Genomic DNA, 21786 nt, shown 5'->3' on the forward strand with positions numbered 1-21786 from the left:
TTCTTATAAGAAAGCACATTAATCTTTAGAAAAAATAATTAATATACTATTCCTTTTTGTTCTCTGGTTTTTTTGCCACACAAATATATGAATATTTTTTCATTTTACAAACGAGTGCTTTAAGGGCACTGGTTAAAAATCCAGTTAAATAAAGTTTTTATGGGAAAAGAAAAAAAAAGCAATTAATGTTTTGATAACTTTTTTCATTTTCCATAAAAGTGATGTCAAAATTTTCTTTAATTGGATTTTTAACTAGTGCCCTAAGGGCACTCGTTAGCATGATCCTTCGAGGCTATTCCACGGACTAGCATAATATAGTTTTTGATAACTTATTTACTCGAAGAAGGGAAAAAAAATTAAAAATAACTCATTTTTGAGAAAGTTAGTTTATAAACTTTATATGTTTATTTTCTTGCCAGCCAGTAAATAAAATATTATGAAATCAACATTATTATCAAATAGACAGGTGTTACACTTTCTGAGTAACTTTATATGTCCGCAATGGGTGCTTTCTTTGTTTTATTAACATATTATGTTTTATAAAAATAATAGGACAAATTACAACTTGTTCATTTGTGATTTAACTGAAATTTAAGTTGCATATCTGGAGTTGAAATTTGACACTTTACCCACCTGAATTTAGCTCCTCAATTAGATATCCTTAACTCACCTTTGTTAAAACGAAGCTAAATATGTAATTTTGCTAGACTTTTATGTCTTTCTTCTCTAAAATCACAAAAAAACATAAAAATACAAGATGAATAAGATCAAAAAGAATTTAGTAGAACACTTGCATCATGAGATTTCAAATTATAGATAGGCAACTTAAGTTTCGTTCAGACCCAGGGCAATTTGATGCATTTAGGGGCCTAAGGCGAAAATTGATTATATTGTTTTAGATGCAAAATTACTACTAATTAACATGAACAATGTAGAATTTTTTCTTTTTTTAAAATTTTATAGACACAAAAAATTTGACAAAACTTTTCACACTTGTTGATATGACAAATTGATAGTGGTAAGTAAAAGAGTAGGGTTAATGGTAGACCTAGATGAAAACTAGTAAAAATTTGCTAACTTAACTCTTATTATTATTTTATTTTTTAGAAGTTTAACATTCACAATATTTTTCATAACAAATCCTAGGTTTTAAATTGCATCTTGTTTTCTATTTGAAAACACCACTATAATTATTTTTTTTGCCATCAATAGCAGGTTGTAACAACCTATTATGTAACAACCTATTATGTTACAACCTGTTATTTAGCATTTGTTGTAAAAGTGTTATGAAAAATATTGTGGAAGTAGCATTTTTCTCTCTTTTTTGTTTGTTTTTCATTTGATAAAAAATATTATTTTATTTATTGATTATAAATAACACTATTGGTTAAAATTTGGAGGCTTTTTTTTTTATTTGGGGCCTTAAGCGACTACATCTATTGCTTTTACTATTCAGCCGGCCCTGTTCAGACCTTAAATGGGTAAAGTGCACAAGTAGATAACTTAAATTTCGACCAAACACAAATAGGTAAGTTGTAATTTTTTTCAAAATAATATTTTATTTTGATCTTTAGCAATATCAATATTTTTCATTCATCAATCTAACGAAAGAAACCATCTTTACATAGAATAAAAAAGATTGGAGAGAAAATTGAAACATTTCAAAGCTTGAGGACCGAGAAATAACCTTAAAAAGTTGGGGGACAAATATAGAAAAAAACCGCGAATATTCGTAGGGGATGCCAAAAGGATGCAACGGTCATTTGTGAAAAACGAAGGGAAGTTTGTGTAAATTACACAAGACATTGTCAGTTGTCAGTTGTCACCGAGACCTCTCTCAAATTCATCGTTCCTCACTCTCACTCTCTCGAATTCATCGTGATTCTGGCTTTATTATCACTTTATCACTCTCACCTGACCTTATTCTTCGCTCCCTCCGTCAATGGCCTCTTCACTTACAACCCTTGTAATAAATCAAATACCTTTATTCTTTATTTATTTTATTCATATCTTTTTCCCACACTTTCTCGGCATCCAAGCAGGGCGTACATTCATACATATTTGTTTCGATTTCAATTTTCTTCCCATTTCTCTCTCTCTCTCTGACTTTGCTTTACTCGTGATTTTGCAGTCAAATGTGGGGTCTCTCTCGCCTCCAACAAGCGTGTCGAACAAGGGGGTTCTGGTTCCCACTTGTAACTCTCTCAAGCTTCGGAGATCCTCATTCTCCACCTCGTTGCGTATAAGCCACCTCACTTCTTCGTCGAACCCTTCTTCTCGGAGAAGACCCGGGTTTCTTAGCCCAGTTCGAGCCAGTGCTGAGGTTAGGGTTTTCACTTACTCTCTGTTTGGTTACTGCGAAAATATCTATGTTTCTAACATTTTAGTATTATTCCCAAATGTAGAGCTTAATGTGAGTGTGTGTGTTTATTTTATTTTATATTTTGTTAAAATTTCAGGAAGCTACTGTACAATCAAAAGTTACTCAGAAAGTGTATTTGGATATAAGCGTTGGGAATCCAGTAGGGAAGCTTGCCGGAAGGATTGTGATTGGATTGTATGGTGATGATGTGCCCCAAACTGCGGAGAATTTCCGTGCCCTTTGCACAGGTTGTCTCACTAATTCAGTTTTCTTGCTTTCTTTGTTAGTTGTCTGATCTGGGTGATAATTTTTGTTGCGTTTTCGTCGAATCTCAGTTGTTAACTGGTTATCTTGATTAGGAGAGAAGGGCTTTGGATACAAAGGTTCGACGTTCCATCGTGTAATCAAGGACTTTATGATTCAAGGAGGGGACTTTGATAAAGGAAATGTGGGTGCTTTTCTTGTGCTTATACTTTCATAGTTCGTTTATGTTTAATATTTTGTTGCACTGCAATGATGATCACATTATTGATATCAGTGAATTTATTTTTTTGGCTATTCATTAACATTTGAATCGACATAAAAACTCAATGAATTTAATGTAAGAGAACACTATCAGCCACCTATCAAAAAAGTGAGATAACAATATCAACCAATTTGCAACATTTGTTGTTCTTTGGCCGTTTTGAGAAAGCACATTGTTAGATTGTATGAAAAGGTAAGAGGCCAAGAGTTCATAGAAGAACAAAAAAAGTCAATTCAGCAGGCTGTTAAAGTCAATTCTAGTTGTATAAACAATTGTATGTAACTATAGGACCACATCTGGTATTGATATAGATGGCAGCTTGAACAGGTATTTTATCTAGCTGAAAACCTAAGTTTCTAAACTTGAGAGTCTTCAAGTTCCCCCTAAATTAGTTGTGGCTATGGATATGGCTGGAGTTTTTTTTTCTTTTCCCTTGTCAAATATATTTTTGTCTCCTGCCAAGAACCTTGTAGCTCAATTGGCTCCTCTTGGTATTTCCAACGGAGATGTCCAGGGTTCAAATCCCCCCCACCCCTATTTTAACTATATATGGTTGTCTCCCTTACATCCTAGTTCCACAACTTTGTTATTTTATTGAAACCTTGATAAATAATTTTTACTGGGTTATGACATAATGTTTTGGTCGACCCAAAGTTGTAGAGATTGAAGCTTTGTATAGTGAATAAACCATGACCTCTCCCAAACCCCGCAAAATTGGGAACTTCATGCACTAAGAAACTATTTGGTAGTTGCTTAGAATCTATAGATGTGAAGGATTAAATTTTCCGTGCAATCTCCTTGAGATGGAGAATACCATCCACTGGCATTCTAAGTTGGTAAGGTGACATTGATGTCAGTGCTAGGAAGAAATTGTGAAGTGTAATGCTGGAGCTCTAATTCCATTGAGACTCTTCAAAAATTGCTTCATTTAGAACTATTGATGGTTTTCTCTTGGAGGAAAATTTTCCTTCCTTTTTAGAGTTTTGAGACAGATAGAGAAAGTTCCTCCAATCCATTACATGGCGACCAAGATGATCATCCATGTGTAAGTTTAATCACACAACCTCTTTAATTAGTCATGTGAATTTTGGATTACTTAATAAGTCGTGTTATTAAAATACACGTAAATGAACATCTGATTGCCACGTAAAGGATTGGATGGATTCTTTTAACTTGGTATGGAGGAAAATTTTGTCCTTTTGAGACTTGTTCAACCCATATGAGTATTATTATCTAGTTGCAACTGCCTATAACAGACATCCAATAGAGACCCTTGTTTGTGCTACCCTGATTTTTGACAAAATGAGTAATATTGATCTGATTTAGAATCAAGTTTGTTGATTTCTAATGTGAATGTGTATGATGTCTATATATAAAGGTCATACCTAACCTGAGATAATATGATGGAACCTTTTAGTCCTAATAGAAGGTTCATAGTTTCTCTTGACCAATTATTTAAATCATGTCCCATATCTTCAAAAAGTTTGCCACATTCAACCCTTGGGTTTGGGATTTATAATTTACACGAGAAAGTATAAATTATCATGTAGTAACATGGCACCTTCTAATGACCTTTAGCTCAAATGGCACCTCCTCCCTGTTGCAGACATGAGATGCAAAACATGATCTCCTGAGTGATATTTATTTTCTAGGTTTTAATTTTCCTTTCCAATCCTTTCCTTTTATGTAATTGGTTTGGAATTTATTTCCTTTCCTTTCCTTACTTGGTCAAAAAGGTAGTTCCTTTCCTTCATTGATGTAGCTTGGAAACTTTATTTATAGGCATCAAGGTTTATTATTGTTATGGTTTTCCTTGATTAATAAAATTTTTTGTTGAAAAGTTTCCAATTTCTTGGTGCTGATTCTAGGAAATTCTCGGTGTTTGGCCTGTAAATTTTTTAAATTTTATTTTAATTTTTTTTCATGCTTGGTATTAGCTCCTGGTTTTGTTTTCTTTTCCGTACCAAGCAACTGTAGCATTTGATTTCTATTTTTATTTGATTTTTCTATTCTTTCTAATGACTATTAATTGTTTCATTGTTTGAGAATTTTGTGCTGCATCATGCCATCATCCTATGAAAGGGCATGGTGTAGGAATAGATCATAGGTTCAAGACCCATTAGGTGTGCAATCTCCAGTTAAAAAAGTATAAATTCTTATTGTAATCTGATAGTAGCATGAGGCTCCTAAACTTAACTGAATAAAGCCTTGTTCCAACTTCTTTGGCCAGTTGCCTGGATTCCTTTTTATTTCTCAGCTCTAACAGACTAACACTGAATCTTTTATCAAATTATAGGCCATTTTAATTTGAAAAATTCCTGTTTGCCATCTTGTTTCTGTTTCTGGAAAATGAAAACGTAACTTTTATTTTGTAACCTTGGTTGTATCTTATGTGGGCATTTAAGCTTGAACTTTCTAGTAGATCCCTCAACTGATTCTCTATAACTTGAATTTGCAGGGAACTGGAGGCAAAAGTATATATGGTCGTACATTTAAAGATGAGAACTTCAAGTGTAAGTTAATTTCTACTTCTCATGCAACAATTGTAGCTGGTTGGGTTTGTTTGTCTATGGAGACTACCTCAGATCTTTGCATTTTAGAAAGGATAAATAAAAAGATCAGATATCAGAACTTATTGACTGGTGATGTGATCTATAGTATTTTTGTTTCATTGTGATTTTCTATTAAAAAACCTGAGCATTGTTGGTATGAATTTACTGGCTGGTGCTTTCTGTCATATTAGATTTTTGTGATAGTAGATCACCTTTTCTACTCTCTCTGTCTCTCATGTATAGATTGCACCTGTGCCATTGCTCACCTTAATGATGCTTTGCAGTGTCTCATGTTGGACCGGGAGTTGTTAGCATGGCAAATGCAGGCCCCAACACCAATGGAAGTCAATTTTTCATATGCACTGTTAAGGTACCTAAATGCATACTTTTCTATGTTCTTCTTATTAACTGGCTGAGAGACTTTAAATGCTTTACCATTCTATGTTCCTTTATTCCTGTTTATCAGAATCCCCTGTTTTAGAGATTAGAGAATACATAAGCAGGAACAGTAGTTTTCAATGTTTGTCTTTGCTAGGGAATCAATTTCTGAAAAAGTTTGCACACCAATTGTTTATTGAAATTGCAATGGTCCAAATGTCTAAAAATTGATTTATCTGTTGAAACGTTCCTACCCAACTTCACCTGAGAGGGTCAGTTGGTTTTGACTTTTGATGGAGCTGATGCAGTCATGGAAGATTGATTTGTAACTATGTAAATTTGCTTATTCAAGATTTATTTTATGTGACCCATGTGTCAATGAGACTCACGTGTGAACTCCAATTGAAGTAAAAGTTGCATGGTGTAAAGATGTTTTAGGGTTAAAATAGTTTTTTTTTTTTTGTTTTTTTTTTGTTTAAAGTTTTATTTTATTAGTAATGGTTAACTTTTTTATCTAGGTGCAAATTTGAGATTTATGCAATTCCTGCGAATTAAGGGTATTTTGGTAGATTATTCAAGTCTAGAAAATTTTAGGAGATCCTCAATATCTTAGGTTTTATTTTCTTTTAGTTCAAGTTAGTTTTTTATCTGGTTTTCAGCTTACTAGTTAAACTAGGAGGCTTAATACAACTAATACATGAAAGAGTCCTTACACACACACACTCAAAGGGGATGAAGTGAAGTATCATCTAGTTAAAGACTTTGCTGCTTGTCAGCCAATTCAGTTGGGGGGATTGGGTACTCAAAGTCTTCAAATTTCCAACATTGCCCTTTTAGGTAAATGGTTATGGCAATTTGCTGGTGAGACAGATACTTTGTGGAAATTAGTTATAGTTACAAAATTTGGGTGCAGCATAGGTGGTTGGAGCTCAGGGTTATCAAATGATCACATGGGGTTTCAGTTTGGAAACACATCAGAAGTGGTTGGGATAGATTTTCTGTGTTTGTACTGTTTGAGGTGGGAAGTGGCTACCATATTCATTTCTTGGATGACATGTGGTGCGGTCACATTCCTCTTTGAGTGTCTTTCCCATGTTGTATAGGATTGCTCAGAGGAAGGATGCATTTGTAGCTGATGTTTTTGGTGGACAGAATGGGTCTATTCATTGGGATATTCATTTTACTTGTTCTATCCTAGATTGGGAGTTGGAGAGTTTACAATCTTTCTTTGCTTTATTGTATTCCACTAATGTTGATCGGAATAGGGTTGATAAAATGGTGTGGAAGCCTGCAAAGACTGGATGTTTTGAAGTTAATTCTTATTATAGAGCCCTAACGACTGGAGGAAGTCATGTCTTCCCTTGGAAAAGTAATTTGAGGGTGAAAGTTCCTTCTAGAGTGGCTTTCCTTTACTTGGCTAGGGGAAAGATTCTCACCTTGGATAATTTGAGGAGGAATATTTATATTTTCAACAAATGTTGCATGTGCAAGAACAGTTGGGAATTGGTGGATCAATTGCTCCTTCACTGCTCTTATGCACATAATTGGTGGATGTTTGTGTTTAGCCTCTTTGGGGTTTCTTGGGTGCCTAAGCAAGTGGTGGATCTGCTAGCTTGTTGGAATAGAGGGGTGGGCAGGTGTTGGGCAGCAGGGGAGCAACTCCACAATGCATCATGTGGATTATATGGCGAGAAAGGAGTTTTAGAACTTTCAAGGGGGAGGAGCAATCCAGCATTGAACTGAAACAGTTTTTCTTGCTCACTTTGTCTGACTAGATGACTGCAATGAGCGGTCTTTTTATCCCCCTTTTTTGGAATTTTTAGATTTGTGTTATTTTAATGTTTTGTTTCCTTTAGTACACATCCTGTTTACCATAGGAATAGTTTGTATTCCTCTCTCTTCTATTAAAAAAGTTCTTTTACCTATATATACACACACACACTCAAAGGGAGATAGAGTTTAATTAATAAAAATATTGGGAGCATTGGTGCATGTTGGCCTTAGTGTTCACTGTTCTTTTCTCCATTTATCCTCTCTTTTCTTCTCTTTCTCGCGGTGAGTACTATTCATACAGCCATAAACACCATAGGATTCTCTTTTTTCCTTTTCCTGACAGCCCCAAATCAAGCCTTTCTTTTAACTATCAAGACCCTAAAATCCCACATACTTTCTTCTACCAAATAGCCATCAAATAACTTATCAAGCCACCTTTTAATTCCTTTCTTAACAATTCTCACCCTTGATCTGTAAATTGTCCTAACCCTAAACCAACCACAAGCAAATGTAGACAAATTTCCCCATTTGTCCCACATCAATTAAGTTTCAGAGTCAGATTCTTACCACAAGTTATTTGTTGAAATCTTTTTTTGCCTACTGTGCGATAAAGTTTCTCACCCAAGATAGCGGTGAACAAGAAATTAAAGTCTTAAGGCTTTTTCTCAAGACTACAAAGGAACAGAGAAGACTTTAAAGCGTGTTCAATAGATGCAAAACTAGAAGATTTTTCTACTATATGAGAAACTTTGGATAAGCTTACAGTTGCTTTTTTGGTTAAATATCCTTATAGAACAACAACTTATCAAGAACTTAGATATTCCAAGTTGACCCAAAATATGATGGATATGGCCTTACCAATTTGCTGCCACAACAACCTCAATTGGGTGTTGGTTCAATGCTACAAGGCGTTGTATTAAGGAGAGAAACTCAGCCTTATGATTCACCTCAAATCCAACTTCAAGAACAACCAAAGGGATGCATTACAAGGACAAAACCTCTCTGCCTCTTCCCCCCTCCTCTCTCAGTGACAAAGCCTCCCCTGATTGAAGCCTCCCCCCATCACCCCACAATGGAGGTCATCTTTGTCTGAGGTCTGATCCAAAGCCACCTTGCAGGTATGATCTTATGGAGGGAAATGATGGCTGGTTTTGATGATAATTTTTCTTATCAAAGACTTTGTTTTCTTTTACGTATTTAATAATTGTTTTGAATTGGGGCTTGCATGTCCATTCAGCTAGAGTCAGGGTTTTAGAACCTGTGTGGACATGGCCAATGTTAGCTACCTTTGGGAGCATATGGTCTCTATCTTTCAAGTGGTCCAATACTCCAATTGGTCTTGTTGAAAGCCACTGTAGTACTCTATTTTTGTAGATGATGATGTTGGTGGTGGTGGTGAGGTTGTAATCTCAAATTACCTTGCATGGATTACTGGGAACAATGACCTTGTATAGATTGCGCTTGTGTATACAGTTTTGAAAATGATTATACCCATGGCGCTTATAATTAGCTATGATTTGGAACTTCTATGGGGGGGCATTTATTTTTTATTTTTGTCCTATGGGGGTTTTGGATACACTGTCATGGCCAAGGCTGCTATTATCAACCATGATGACCAAAACCAGGAGGTACACTTCAGTTGGCTTCTCAAACTAACTTGTTGCCATTGGTTTCCAGCACTTTTCACCTAACTTGTTCAGTTCAGGACCTCGGGTGACTGGTCTATATGCAAGTGCAGCTCGTGCCGAATTGATCTGTGAACACTCCAATTTGTCAAGCCCTGAACTGGGGAATTGTGTTTCATTAATTATTTCTCCTGTCTAAGATTCAAAAATTGCTACTTGCGTAGTTTTCAGGGTTCAGTCAGCTCAGCTGATTACACTAAGCATGCCATATAAGGGGAGATTAATATTATAATATGTTTCTGAATATACTTCTTTCTTGGTTCTCCTTCCTTTCTGCATTGGCTAACTGGTATCTTAAGTAGCTTTTGGTTGTTGAATGCATATTGGATGGTTGACTGCCTAGTTAAACAAAATTCTTTAACATGTTTACTTCGGGTGGCCTGGTGTGTATAATGGAATGTCACATTTGCTTAATGAAAAGAATTTAGAAGTCATATTATAGTCATATAATGTTATGTTTCTCTTTTATTGGCAGACACCTTGGCTGGATCAGAGGCATGTTGTGTTTGGGCAAGTTCTAGAAGGCCTTGATGTTGTTAGGCTGATTGAATCACAAGAGACAGACCGAGGAGATCGTCCCAGAAAGAAGGTGGTTGTATTTGACTCTGGTGAGCTTCCAGTAGTCTGATGCGGGTGTTCCAAGTTGTTTTTCTTTCCCTTTGCTTTGCTTAGGAACTTTGAACCCTTCTACCCAATTCATAGGGCATCTTTTTGGGTGAGTTCTACACCCAACTACAAAGGATTTTTGGTTAAATTTGTATCCCAGAAGAAATAGAGTTCTAGCATTGGGAGCTATGACCAGATTAGAGAATTCTCTACTATTGTTGAGGATTCTTGAATATGGTGGAATTTTCATACATTACATGCAATGTGAATAATGAGATTTGTGCACTATCAATTGCTGTTATATACATACGCTGGATGCACTGTTTTCTCTACTTTTGCATTTATTTTTTTTCCTGTTGATTTCATTACCGCTACTTTTGTTGGGCTTGAGCAGTGAAATTCATTAGACTTGTGCATCTCTATTTGAAAACTCTGGCCTGGGAAGTGGGAACGACTTTGGTCCATTAGGTCTCTCACTTATAATTAAGTTACTAAACAAAATGACATCCAAACTTCCAAGAATTAGGAGTCCATTTAAAATTGAACGGACCTTTTAATGGGCCTGAGCCTGAAACCTGCACTCGGTTGGACTGTAAGAAACATCCTACGATTTCTGGCAAGTCAAAAGAACGAAACGAATTTAATGAGTTTCCAACTTTAAAGCTAATAAAAAAGATCCAGTTTAAAAACATGTAATTTTTCAGTGGTGGCATAGCATTTTTACAGTACATTGGTTGTTCACTTATTCTAATCAACTATATCAGGCTCTCTTGCATCCAATTCATCAGGCTCTAAGAAACTAGTATCCCCGACTATCACAGTTGCACTAGCCAGCCCTTTACTTTGCTGAAACTGTTTATGAACCATTTATTTTGCTGAAACTGAAAACTTTTTGTTGAAAGTACTGTAGATAAAGGTAAAAGTTAGTTGAAATAGTACAATGAAACTCATGAATAGTGTCAAAAAGTGCAGTGAGACCCATAAATAGTAGCAAAAATAAGCTGTATAGCAAAATAAATTTCATTTTTCATTTCAATTTTATTTTTCATTTCAATCCAAACGGAGGCATAATATATAAAATTAAAGTGGCTGCCTTTAGGCCACATAATTAGCTACTTAATTTGCAAAACTGTAATCATGATAATAACATTATGGGCCTAAAAGATAAGGATAGCGTTTTACACCTTCCACGTTGTTTTTATTTTTATTTATTTATTTTAATTATAATAAAAAAGGTATACTTTTCCCAACTCGTGCCGCAAGTTGCCATTTTTTGCTATTCTATGAATTTGGAAAATTATTAGATAGTCCAATAGCAATGTTCCTAGCTCTCAGCGCTCTCGCATGGTAGGTGGCCATGAATTCATCCATCCTCTCACATTGTAGGGTATTGCAATTGATGCAATTGTAATCAATGGCTGAGATTGAAAATTAAAAAAAAAACTTTTAATCTCAACCACTAAATAAAATATATTAAAAGAGAGTTAAAAAGTTAAAAAGTAAAAAATGTAAAAAAAATTTGTGAGAAGAAGTGGGTGAATTGCATCGTGTGCAATACCATCTGATCTCAGTCCTACAAAAGCATAATGAGTGCAGCATATGCAATTCTACAATAGTAGTAACAAGCTCTGAATTTATAGGACCTGTTTGACAGAGTAGTTTGAGTAACGTTATTTAAAATGATGTGGAAATGTCGTTTAAAAAGTGTTGTTAAAAATATGTATTTATAGTATTCATAAAGAGAAAAATGTGTTTATTTTATTTTGGTGTTTAGAAATATGAAGTTGTGTGTTTGGTAAGTGTGTTTTTTTTTTTATAAAAAAAAGTTGCCACAGGAACTGTTTTTCTTTATTTCACATCAAGACTGAACACGTGAGAGAAAAGAGATGATATGATTATACGTGTGGGCCCAGGGCACAATGAAACACACACTCAAACAAGCTTGAACACAACTCATCTCATGTGAAACACTTGCTCAAACAACACATGAACACAACTCAAATAACAATAGTTCAGACTCACGTACCAAACAAAGATTTCAGCATGGGGCCCACCTGTTTGGGTGTTTAAACACAAAACAACGTTGTTCAAAATGGGCTACCAAACAGGCCCTTAGACTCTGGGCACACCTATGGTTATGGATATTTCTTAGGCAGACATAGCCACATAATTACCTTAGGTTTCGTACACAAGTGTGCGTAGCCCCTAGTATCACTTCTAGAAAAGCTGCTGGTTTTTTGGTTTGTTGAGATGGCCTTCCTCTCTTGTACCCATTTGTCTATAAGCCATGATTCAGAACCATAAATTCATTATCTTATCATCATTGTCCACAATACCATATAGGCTCTTCGTTATCATCTTAACCAATTGTCTAAACCGCAAGACCCATTAATGATATTGTTACTATTACTAGTACATACTACTATTAATAACAACAACGTGAGATACACTATCAATGGCGCTATAGTTTAATGGGAATAAAAATGATAATAATAAAAAATGTAAAAGGTTCAAGTTGTAGAGGGAGGGTTGTACATGTAATACTGTTGTAGCATGTGGAGTAGTTAAACTTTTGACTTCAGTGTAGTCTTTCTAGCAATGGTTACCACTTTCCAAATGTTGGGATCGAAAGTTACCCTTATCATTGGTCTTTTAAGAGAAACAAACCAAAAAATTAAAAAAAAGGACCTTTTACATCTTTCTTGAAAGTTAAATCATAGTAAATGATAAAAGGAAAAGTAACAGTATAAAATGGCATTAAAATACACACGTACTAGAGAAATAAAAGCAAAATTAATATACTACATTTATTATGAGCAAAAAGTCTACATTCGGCTGCAAAAAAAAAAAAAAAGTCTACATTCTGATTCTGACATAGTACAATAGAGAGAGAATATAAAATTTACAAACCTGCAAAACACCGTATCTGTATACCAGTATCTACGCTAGCAAACCTCAATGTTAATATTGTAGATTCTTCTATTGAGAACGACCCTAGCTAGTCACTAGTCACTACCATAGCAAACCTCGAGGTTATAAATTAATTCAATTGACCGTGATAAGACTTAGACTACTGTTGAATTCAATTGCATGTGGCCCGATGAGGATTCTATACGATTCGGACCACGTGACTCTGTGTGAGTTGGTAAGTAAACTTTTTTTTTATTTTCATAAATAAATTCACAACTTTTATTATAATTCTTTAGTGCATTAGGTTATGAGTGGTTTGTATGTAACTTTCATATAGGCTTAATAATTTTTTTTTTCTATTAATCACAGTCAACCAAGTATAAAGTTATGAAAAAAATTGTTCATTTTATCACTTTAACAAAATTTCCTTCTTCTATAAATTCATGCTAATTTTTTACCCTTTTTTTAGCTAAATCCCATTTATTGTTAGCGTTTTCCTAGATTTTTTTGAAGAAAGGAAAACCTTAAATAAAACAAAAAAGATAAAGAGAAATCCAACTTGGGCACTGTCACAAGCGGCGGGAGAAGCCCAAAACGGGGGTAAGGTTGGGGGTGGGGCCCACATAAACCCCCTGGTCAAATTGGGCCGCGACATAAGACAGGCATTCTGACTCCACGTGTACTGGCGGCTGACATGTCGATAGGATTTTGCCACGTGTACAATGGAGTAGACCCAATAAATTAATCGGACTTTGGAAAAAAAAAGGTGAAAGCGATAGGACATGTGGGCGCGTACGTGGAGATGCGCGAGATTCTGTCGGTGGACTTTTCAATTTTCAATTTTAAATATCATTATTGTCATATCATCATGCCCATCACTTCTTATTCATTCATTGCCTAATTACTTGATAATCATTTTGTTTTTGTTTTTGTTTAGGTTTATTAAAAAAATCGAATTGTTTTTGTTGTATAATTTCATAGAATTATTTAATATTAGAAGGTAATGTCATTTATTAGGCTTACTTATATTAATTTATACTACATAAATATCTAACAAAGTCTAAACTGTTGTGATGCATTCTCCACCCACTTTGGGTTGCTTATCCTAACTTTCTTTCTTAATTTAATTCCACATCTTATCTATTGTGTAGGCTATAATTGAGAATTGGACTTGGAGTTTGGAATTCTATCTTTCTTTGTACAGAAAGTATGATTTAAACTATATGCTTATGGTTAAACATGTCTTAAATAAGTAGTATAAAATAGTAGAAGAACATGTCTTAAATAAGCAGTATAAAATAGTAGAACTCTCACATACTTTTAAAAGGAAAAATTGAGAAATAAACACTTTTAGTTTTTGTTTTTCTATCTGATAGAATCTTAATCTAGTCTAATTTAAGTATATATGTGTGTGAGACTCTCTCTCCTAAAAACTTGGACCTTGGTTATTGACTTCTCAATTTCACAAGAACTTGTACTTATAGAATAATTAACATGATAAGGGTGTGCAATGGTAAAACAAAAACTTGAAAATATGAAGTTTTTATGCCTAGTTTTAATGTTATATAATTTTATGATGCAACATGGTCTGGGATTAGGATCAAACAACTAGTTTTGGTTAAAAAAAAAAAAAAAAAACTAATAAGGAAGCATGATGTAAGAAGGAAAGTTGGAAAAGGAAGTAGTAAAAAAGTGACTAATGGTACTCATGCGACATGGACTACAGATGGCTGTAAGGTTAGTGTTTCGGTAGTGACCTTACCAACCAAAGCACTAGGTGCCACTTTCAGAAAATGCCTAGTATGAAAACTACTTAGGAAGAACTTTGCAATTCAATTTGATCAATGTGTATTACTATATTGCAATCTAGCTCAATCGACAGTGTCACAACGCACTTCAATTTGATCAGAATTGTAACAAAGTCAATCTTGGCGGCGCATTCAAATATATATATATATGGACGGTCCTGGCCCTCATTAGAAGCAACACAGCACTTCAATCCAATATTTGAGCCGTGTGTTTGACATTTTTTCAAGTCATTTTCACCAATCAACTAAACTATGTCTTTGTGCTACATGAAGCCCGACATTCTTTAATGTTTTCAGGGGCCTAGATCTCAGTTTATTAACTTAAATCACACTCACATTAAACTCACTTCCATCCTCTTTTATTTGAACAATATCATGGCATTAAGATTCTGCCAGACCAAGAAATAAGTGAGAATATTCTGAAGTAATGGAGCAGTGCACTTGTATTTGCAAAACACCTTTTAATACCAAAAAAATGCAACCAGGTAAATGTATATACGCGAAACATTAACCAAAAGATGCAGCTAGTTGTATGCACATGAAACTTTACAAGTTGACAGATTGCAATTTTGAGAGCTGACCAAGATCTACATGGGAAGCACCTAAACCTTTGCAATTTGGTCCTAAAGCACAATCTACAACTAAACAGACTTTTTACTTAATATTTACATGCATTGGACACAACTTTTTTTCTCTCCAAATTAACTGCTCAAGAATATGACTTTATCAAACCCAAGTTGTATAGAAACTTCTCTGATCTGGATCGAAAGATATTACCCAAAGAGAATCTCCCACTCTCTTGGGGTGGAGATTTTGAGTAGGCCTCATCCTTCACATGAAGTACTGTCAGACCAATCTCATTACGAACTGCCTCAATTGTTTCACTCTTCACTGGATTTCCCGATGCATCAGTCACATAAAAAGCATTTACAGCTTGGGATCCCCTGGTAGTAACCTCAGCTCGAGTAACTGATAGACCATTTTCTCTAAATATACGAGTAACATCAGACAAAAGACCAATTCTATCTTCACCGCAGAGTTCTAGTCTTATACCCTGTATTGTATCAAAATTTGTTAACATAAAAAGTGAGTTGGATAAGTACTAAAAACTTGCATCTAACCAAATCTCCCATGTTTGTACCTCAGAAGTTCGCCTCTTGATAGCAGCCTCCAAGCAATGAATTACCCTTTGCCTCTCTGCTTCAGAACTAATAGGGCAGCCATCCATATGCCTGATAAAGTATTCCTATCAGCCAAATGAAACAACCAAATGAGGTCCTTTACATCAGTTGTAAAGTGCATTTCAAGAAATCAATGAATTTGACAGCAATGGAATACAAAAAATAGATTCAAAGAAATTAAAGACAACCTGATAAGCCTCTGGTCCCTCCGCAATTATGGTAGCATGGTATACTACATATTGCATATCAGTCAGTGTGCATACAGCATCAAAGAGTAGCTTAGGACGGTCAGGACTCATCAAATTCACAACAGTATATCCCTTATCCACACAATTCTCTACCGTTACAAGAAGTTTTCTTCTGTCACTAGTGGACACACAATCTGTATCATCCATATCATAATCGCGATCAGCATACATCATTTGATGGAGTCTCCGGTCCTTATGAGTTGAACCCACGGAAACAGCAGTGTTGGCACCCCGTTTATCTCTATCCCCTTTTAGTACATAAAGAAGAAGTTGTTTGATCTTAGCAAGCCGATCAGGATCATCAATTGGCATTCCAATTGCCTCGTCCGTGATGTAAACAACTGAAGCCATTCTTGAATTGTGGGTCCAGACCTCTGCGGCTACCACGTTACATTTGAGGTCAGCAAGAACAGCAAAAACCTCTGAAAGCAAGCCTGGCCTATCTCTTCCAGTCAATTCAATTGTCGTATGTTCCATGGCAGCTTGGACACCCACAGACCTTCTCAAGGACCGAAAACTACGTGCCCTAGGTCCCAGCGACTGCAACACATGAAATTAATGATCAATTTGACTTATAATTCACAGGGCTCCACACAGAAAATTGCCAAATGATTATGGTACAGACCAAACAGCAACCAATGCTTTTTCATTGTCTTGTTCTTCCATTATCTAGTTGTTACTGTATTTAATTGGGGATGGTGATTAAACGTAGAAGGCCTGGTAGCTATCCATTAAAGTCTTCTATCCAAGAAGAGTACATTAACTTCTGTTTGGGATGTATATGTACATATGTAGAATTTTATCGTCTAGTTTCCTTCCATAACAATTAAACATTTAACAGTACTATCCTGAGTGGTTTCTGGTTAGACTCTCTAAATTGATCTTTTTAACAGGTACAAGAACTTTTATTAATCTGAACAGGGATAAATCAACAGAAACAAAGAAATTAATTTGAGAATTTTGCAGGACTAGGATAAAACCTCGATACAAGCATTCAATAGAGAAACAAGGAACACAGTAGAAATCAACTACCAAATTCTTCCTACAAGTATGGAAACCCAATAGGAATTTGCACTATTACATTAAGATCTCCAGCTCTACGGTTATTATATCTTAAGCACCTCACAATTGATATAAAACAAAATTTAGTATTGCAGATCTACCTGTTGAATCCGGTCAGCAAGATCATCATCGAACAGCTTGTTCCCATTTCGATCAGTGACATGAAATACTGTAAAGAACAAACGGAAACAACGAAAGTCAATCACAAACCATTGATTCAAGGTCTTACGAATATATACATAATTTGAGAATGAGAAACTAACCATCCATGAACCATTCCCCATCTGAAGATATGTAAGCTCGACGAATTATAAGATTCAAGTCAGTCAAAACTTGAACCAACTCTAACAAAGTCCCACGCTTGTTTGCGCTATCAACCTAAAACGTTTTCACAAAGATTCATTGTAACCACAGTGACCCTTTTGAGTTGTATACAAGATAAGTCAGATAAGACAAAAGAATTCAATCAAATACCTTAATCAAAGTGGCTTTCCTGCTTGAGGCATTATCAACTGTAACCCTGCAAATCCCATATCAACAATGAACCAAAATCACAAAAAAGCTCAAACATTTCAGCTCAAGAAAGCCAAAATTTAGAGAAAGAAAATGAACCCACCTCAATTCAACAACAAACAACACCAAAATTGCAAAATGAAAACGAAACCCCAACAAAGAAAATACAGAGTAAAAAGAAAAAAGAAAAAGTTGTTACCTTGGAGGGTTCATTCGAATCACAAGCTTTTCAAATTCATCATCCATGGAGAGATGAGAGGTCCAACAATCCATTTGGAAATGAAATTGAGAGTAAAAAACAGAGCTTGATAGAGAAGAAAGGGAGTATATTTATATAAGAGAGATCTCAGAATAGAGAGTATCTTTGTCCTCTGGAATCTCTGTGTGTCTCTGATTTTCTTTTGTTTTTATGTTATAACATTTATTTTATTTATCTCTCTCACTCTCACACAAACACAAACACACACACAAAGAGTTTTTGTATGTGGGGGTTTGGATTAGATTGGGAATGAGAAATGTGAAATGGGGTTTTTTGGGGGTTGTGAGTTGTGAGTAGTTAGTTGGGGGTGCTGTGGTGGCTCTTGAGCTGGAAGAAGCGTTTTTGGAGGGACATATAACAAACAAATCTATATATTACTAACAAAGACTATACTAATAGAAAAGTGTAGCGCATGGGACTATCTATCATCCGACTCTGTCGCTGCTAATTATGGGTCCCACCCCCACCACTTCCCCTTCCAAACACTTGGTTCTCCTCTCATCTCTCTCTAGTCTTTAGGGTTTTTTGTGTTTTTCATTTTTTTCTTTTTCACATGGCGGCTCAAATATCAAATCTCAAATATCAAATCTCAAATCTCATTTTTCCTTTTCTTTTTCTTTTCTTTTTTCTTATGGTTTAGGAATTGGGATATTTAAAAAAAAAAATTTTAAAGCTAGACTCTTTTGAGGATCTTTTTAGGTTCTACTACTAGGTAATTATAGCCTATTATTTGTCTTTTCTTCACTTCTTTTGCAATATAGGTACCATGCAATGAGGTCTTAATTAAAGTTTTATTATTATTATTATTATTGTTATTTTTGAGAGAGGAAGGGTTCATTCTATGAGGAAGATCTATCAAAAATGAAATCTATAGTTAGATTTTGGTGTACCTTTTGGGGACCCTTTGGCTGAGTGAGGGAATATGTGTGTCATATTTATCATTTAAGAAATCTATTGGGATTTTGTTAAGCTTTAGGGCATTTCTTTGCGGCTTAAAGGAATCTCCCCATTCAAGCAATTTACTACCTTCGACACCAACTTGATTTTGTTTGGCCTACTAATGGGTAGAATCCCCTTGCGGAGTTATAGTCCTAAATAATGCACCTTATCTTTTTCTTCTTGTCATTGCCTTTGTTGGGTCTGGCTGTATTTGTTGATTGCATTTTTCTCTTTTATATCACATCTTTTTTTGGAATGAATTTAATATTGGTATTATTTGCATTTATTTAGATTAGTATAATCCATACTCATAGTCACAGAAAGGAAAGTAGGAGAAAAAAAGAAATGAAATCTGCTTGAGGTGGATTCTAGATATGAAAGTATTTAAATATTCACTCTACTTTTTACCTACCTTTTTATTATTGTTACTATCTACTTGGAGATATGGGTAGCCATCTCAGTTCCTTGCTGGTGTGGGGAATATTATATAATAATATACAGTGAATGGAGGAGTCCTTTCCCTAAGAAGTATGTAGACGTGTGTATATGGAAACGAACGTGGCAGAGGAAGGTAAAATCTTTTAAATGTAGAAGCAGATATAGAAAATTATTAGATATTCTTGTAACGCATCTAACATGATTATGGGTTGGGAATATCTTCTATTAAGGAAATCATTGTCGTGAAGAGGTTTTGATGGCGTGGGTTGTTGGATTTGAACATAATGGAACCAAAAATCGTTAGTTGGATTACTCGTCAAATTTAGATTTTTTGACAGACTTCTAAGATATGCAAGAGAAATAAAGCTGGTCGAAGAGACCACTGGGGTGAGCTCCGGTGGAAGAGCCTCCGATGCTTGAGTCAGTATCCGCCCATATATTTTGTATATAAATAGCATTTTGTAGTCTTTTTTTGATGTACCTTAGCAAATGGACAGATTGTCCCTTTTATAGGTAGTTTGGTAGCTGTTGTGCTCATAAACATCTTCATGTACATAATTGCAGGTAATTATTTCCCTTTGTGTAATGGTCTCCAACTTAAGCGGAGTTCAGGGTTTATGAGTAATGTTCGTCATTAATGTGTTGAATGTACTTGAGTGGTTACACATTTTTCCATGATAGTCTACTAATGATGCAAGGTCATTCATATTAATGTACGACCTTAATAAATTTTTTGGACTCATCAGAACCATTCCTCTGTCGTGATTTCTCGCGAGAATATATGGAATATCAATGTTCCTTGTTGGTGATTCCCAATGGAACAGTAAAAAAGATTCTAATGCAATCAACATGTAGAGAGCGTTTGGATTGCGCTGAAAACCAGCGCGTTTACGTTTTCCAGCTTCTTCTTTTTTTTTTTTTTTTTTTCATGCGTTTTTAGCTTTTTGAGTGCTGCGGTTACTATTCATGTACTGTTCAATGAACAGTAACCGCAAATTTTGACTTTTTCCCATTTGTTTCAGCCAATCACAGCACATCGTGTACTGTTCACGGACCCACAAATTTCACTTTTCAGCAACTTTTTCATTAAAAATGGGTCCCACAATACTATTCACACATTTAAAAATCATTTTGCTACAGTGTTTTTCAGTTTTCAGTTTTCAGCTGTATCCAAACGGACCCGTAGTGTAAAAAGTAAAAACTTTGAGTGCTTAAGTCAAGAATAGCTCTGTTATGAGGTTGAACCCTTATTTATACTAGTCTAGTGCTCTTAAATGACCCCCCCCCCATCCCCCAATTCCCATTCCGTTTCTTGGTCTTTGAGAGTAATACTTAGGTACTCCTGGAATACGGAAAATGATGCTCCATCCTCTTTTTATAATGGGGTTTACTAACTTGACCTTTATCTCATCAGTTCCCCTAGAACCCATCAATCGTTAGGTGAAATTAGTGGATATGTTATTAATATAGATTAGATTACTCGTATGTCCAACACTTTAGTTAGCTCCTTTCTATGGTGATGCTTGGACTATTTTCTGTTATCTAATTTTACCATCTAACCTAGTGCTTGGATACTTGTTTGTGTCAGTCCTTGTCTATACTCGGTTCTCAAACATTGGTCTTGATTCTTGTCCCTCTTGGGGTACTTAACATCAATAAAAGCAAACTGTTTAAAACAAAAATTATGACCTTAAGTTTATATCATATTCTTTTATGGGAAATGCTAACGAGTGCCTTTAAGGGTATTGGTTAACAATTCATTTTAGGAAAATTTTGACATTATTTTTATGGAAAATGAAAAAAGCTATTAAAACATTAATTGTTTTTTTTTTCTTTTCTCTTAAAAACTTTATTTAACTGGACTGTTAACCAATACCCTAAGGGCACTAGTTAGCATGACTCTTCTTTTATTAGATAGCTTATCTTATTTTATCATAGGTAAGTTACTTCTTTTGTGTCAAATTGTTGGTTTTGTATTCTATTTTGGGATGTGCCAAAATTTTGTCTTGTTTCTAGAATTAAAATCTATTAATTTATTGAGTTTTCTATTATGCCCATGCCAAACACAAGCACTTTAAATGATAAATTTTTTTGAGAATTTTGTTTATGAGTAATTTCGGGAACTTTAATTTTTTTAATTAAGAGACAAGACAATAAATAATGTTCCCTTTAAAAGTTGAGTTTTCTAAATAAGACCAACAATTTGGGATAAAGAGAGTATTAAATTGGAAGCTCAATTTATCATATGTAATAAAAATTAGTTAAGAAATAACATAATTTTTTTCCCTAAAATGAAATAATAAAAAAGACCATTAGGCGTATTCAACTTTGGTAAAATTTTTATTATACATCTAATTATGCTTATTTTTAAATGCATCCATGTGTGTGGATTGACTTACAAGCTAGTAATAATATATTAAAAGTTAAAATTCAATCAATAATTCAAATTAGGTTCTAATTTTGGCCAAGTTCTTTTACATGTAAATTTATGCATATGTTAAGAGCCTTATAGCTCAACTAGCACTTCTGATAAAGATGTTCAAGAT

The 21786-nt window shown here is 34.8% G+C and overlaps 2 protein-coding genes across 2 annotated transcripts; one reads left to right on the forward strand and one right to left on the reverse strand.

The window, feature by feature from the left end:
* Nucleotides 1-1794: 1794 nt before the first annotated feature.
* Nucleotides 1795-10212, forward strand: LOC115982126 (photosynthetic NDH subunit of lumenal location 5, chloroplastic). The gene is made up of 7 exons (XM_031104644.1): nt 1795-1966; nt 2132-2323; nt 2460-2610; nt 2722-2810; nt 5347-5401; nt 5725-5810; nt 9752-10212. Exons 1-7 carry the CDS (start codon nt 1943-1945, stop codon nt 9902-9904), a joined length of 750 nt encoding a protein of 249 aa, XP_030960504.1. The 5' UTR covers nt 1795-1942; the 3' UTR covers nt 9905-10212.
* A 4805-nt stretch (nt 10213-15017) lies between these two features.
* Nucleotides 15018-18255, reverse strand: LOC115982128 (ACT domain-containing protein ACR4-like). The gene is made up of 7 exons (XM_031104645.1): nt 17804-18255; nt 17566-17611; nt 17355-17469; nt 17193-17260; nt 15970-16569; nt 15742-15846; nt 15018-15654 (listed from the first exon to the last, which is right to left on the reverse strand). Exons 1-7 carry the CDS (start codon nt 17875-17877, stop codon nt 15310-15312), a joined length of 1353 nt encoding a protein of 450 aa, XP_030960505.1. The 5' UTR covers nt 17878-18255; the 3' UTR covers nt 15018-15309.
* Between the last annotated feature and the right edge of the window lie 3531 nt (nt 18256-21786).

Source organism: Quercus lobata, chromosome 3 (assembly GCF_001633185.2).
Source record: "Quercus lobata isolate SW786 chromosome 3, ValleyOak3.0 Primary Assembly, whole genome shotgun sequence".
NCBI classification, from domain to species: Eukaryota; Viridiplantae; Streptophyta; class Magnoliopsida; order Fagales; family Fagaceae; genus Quercus; species Quercus lobata.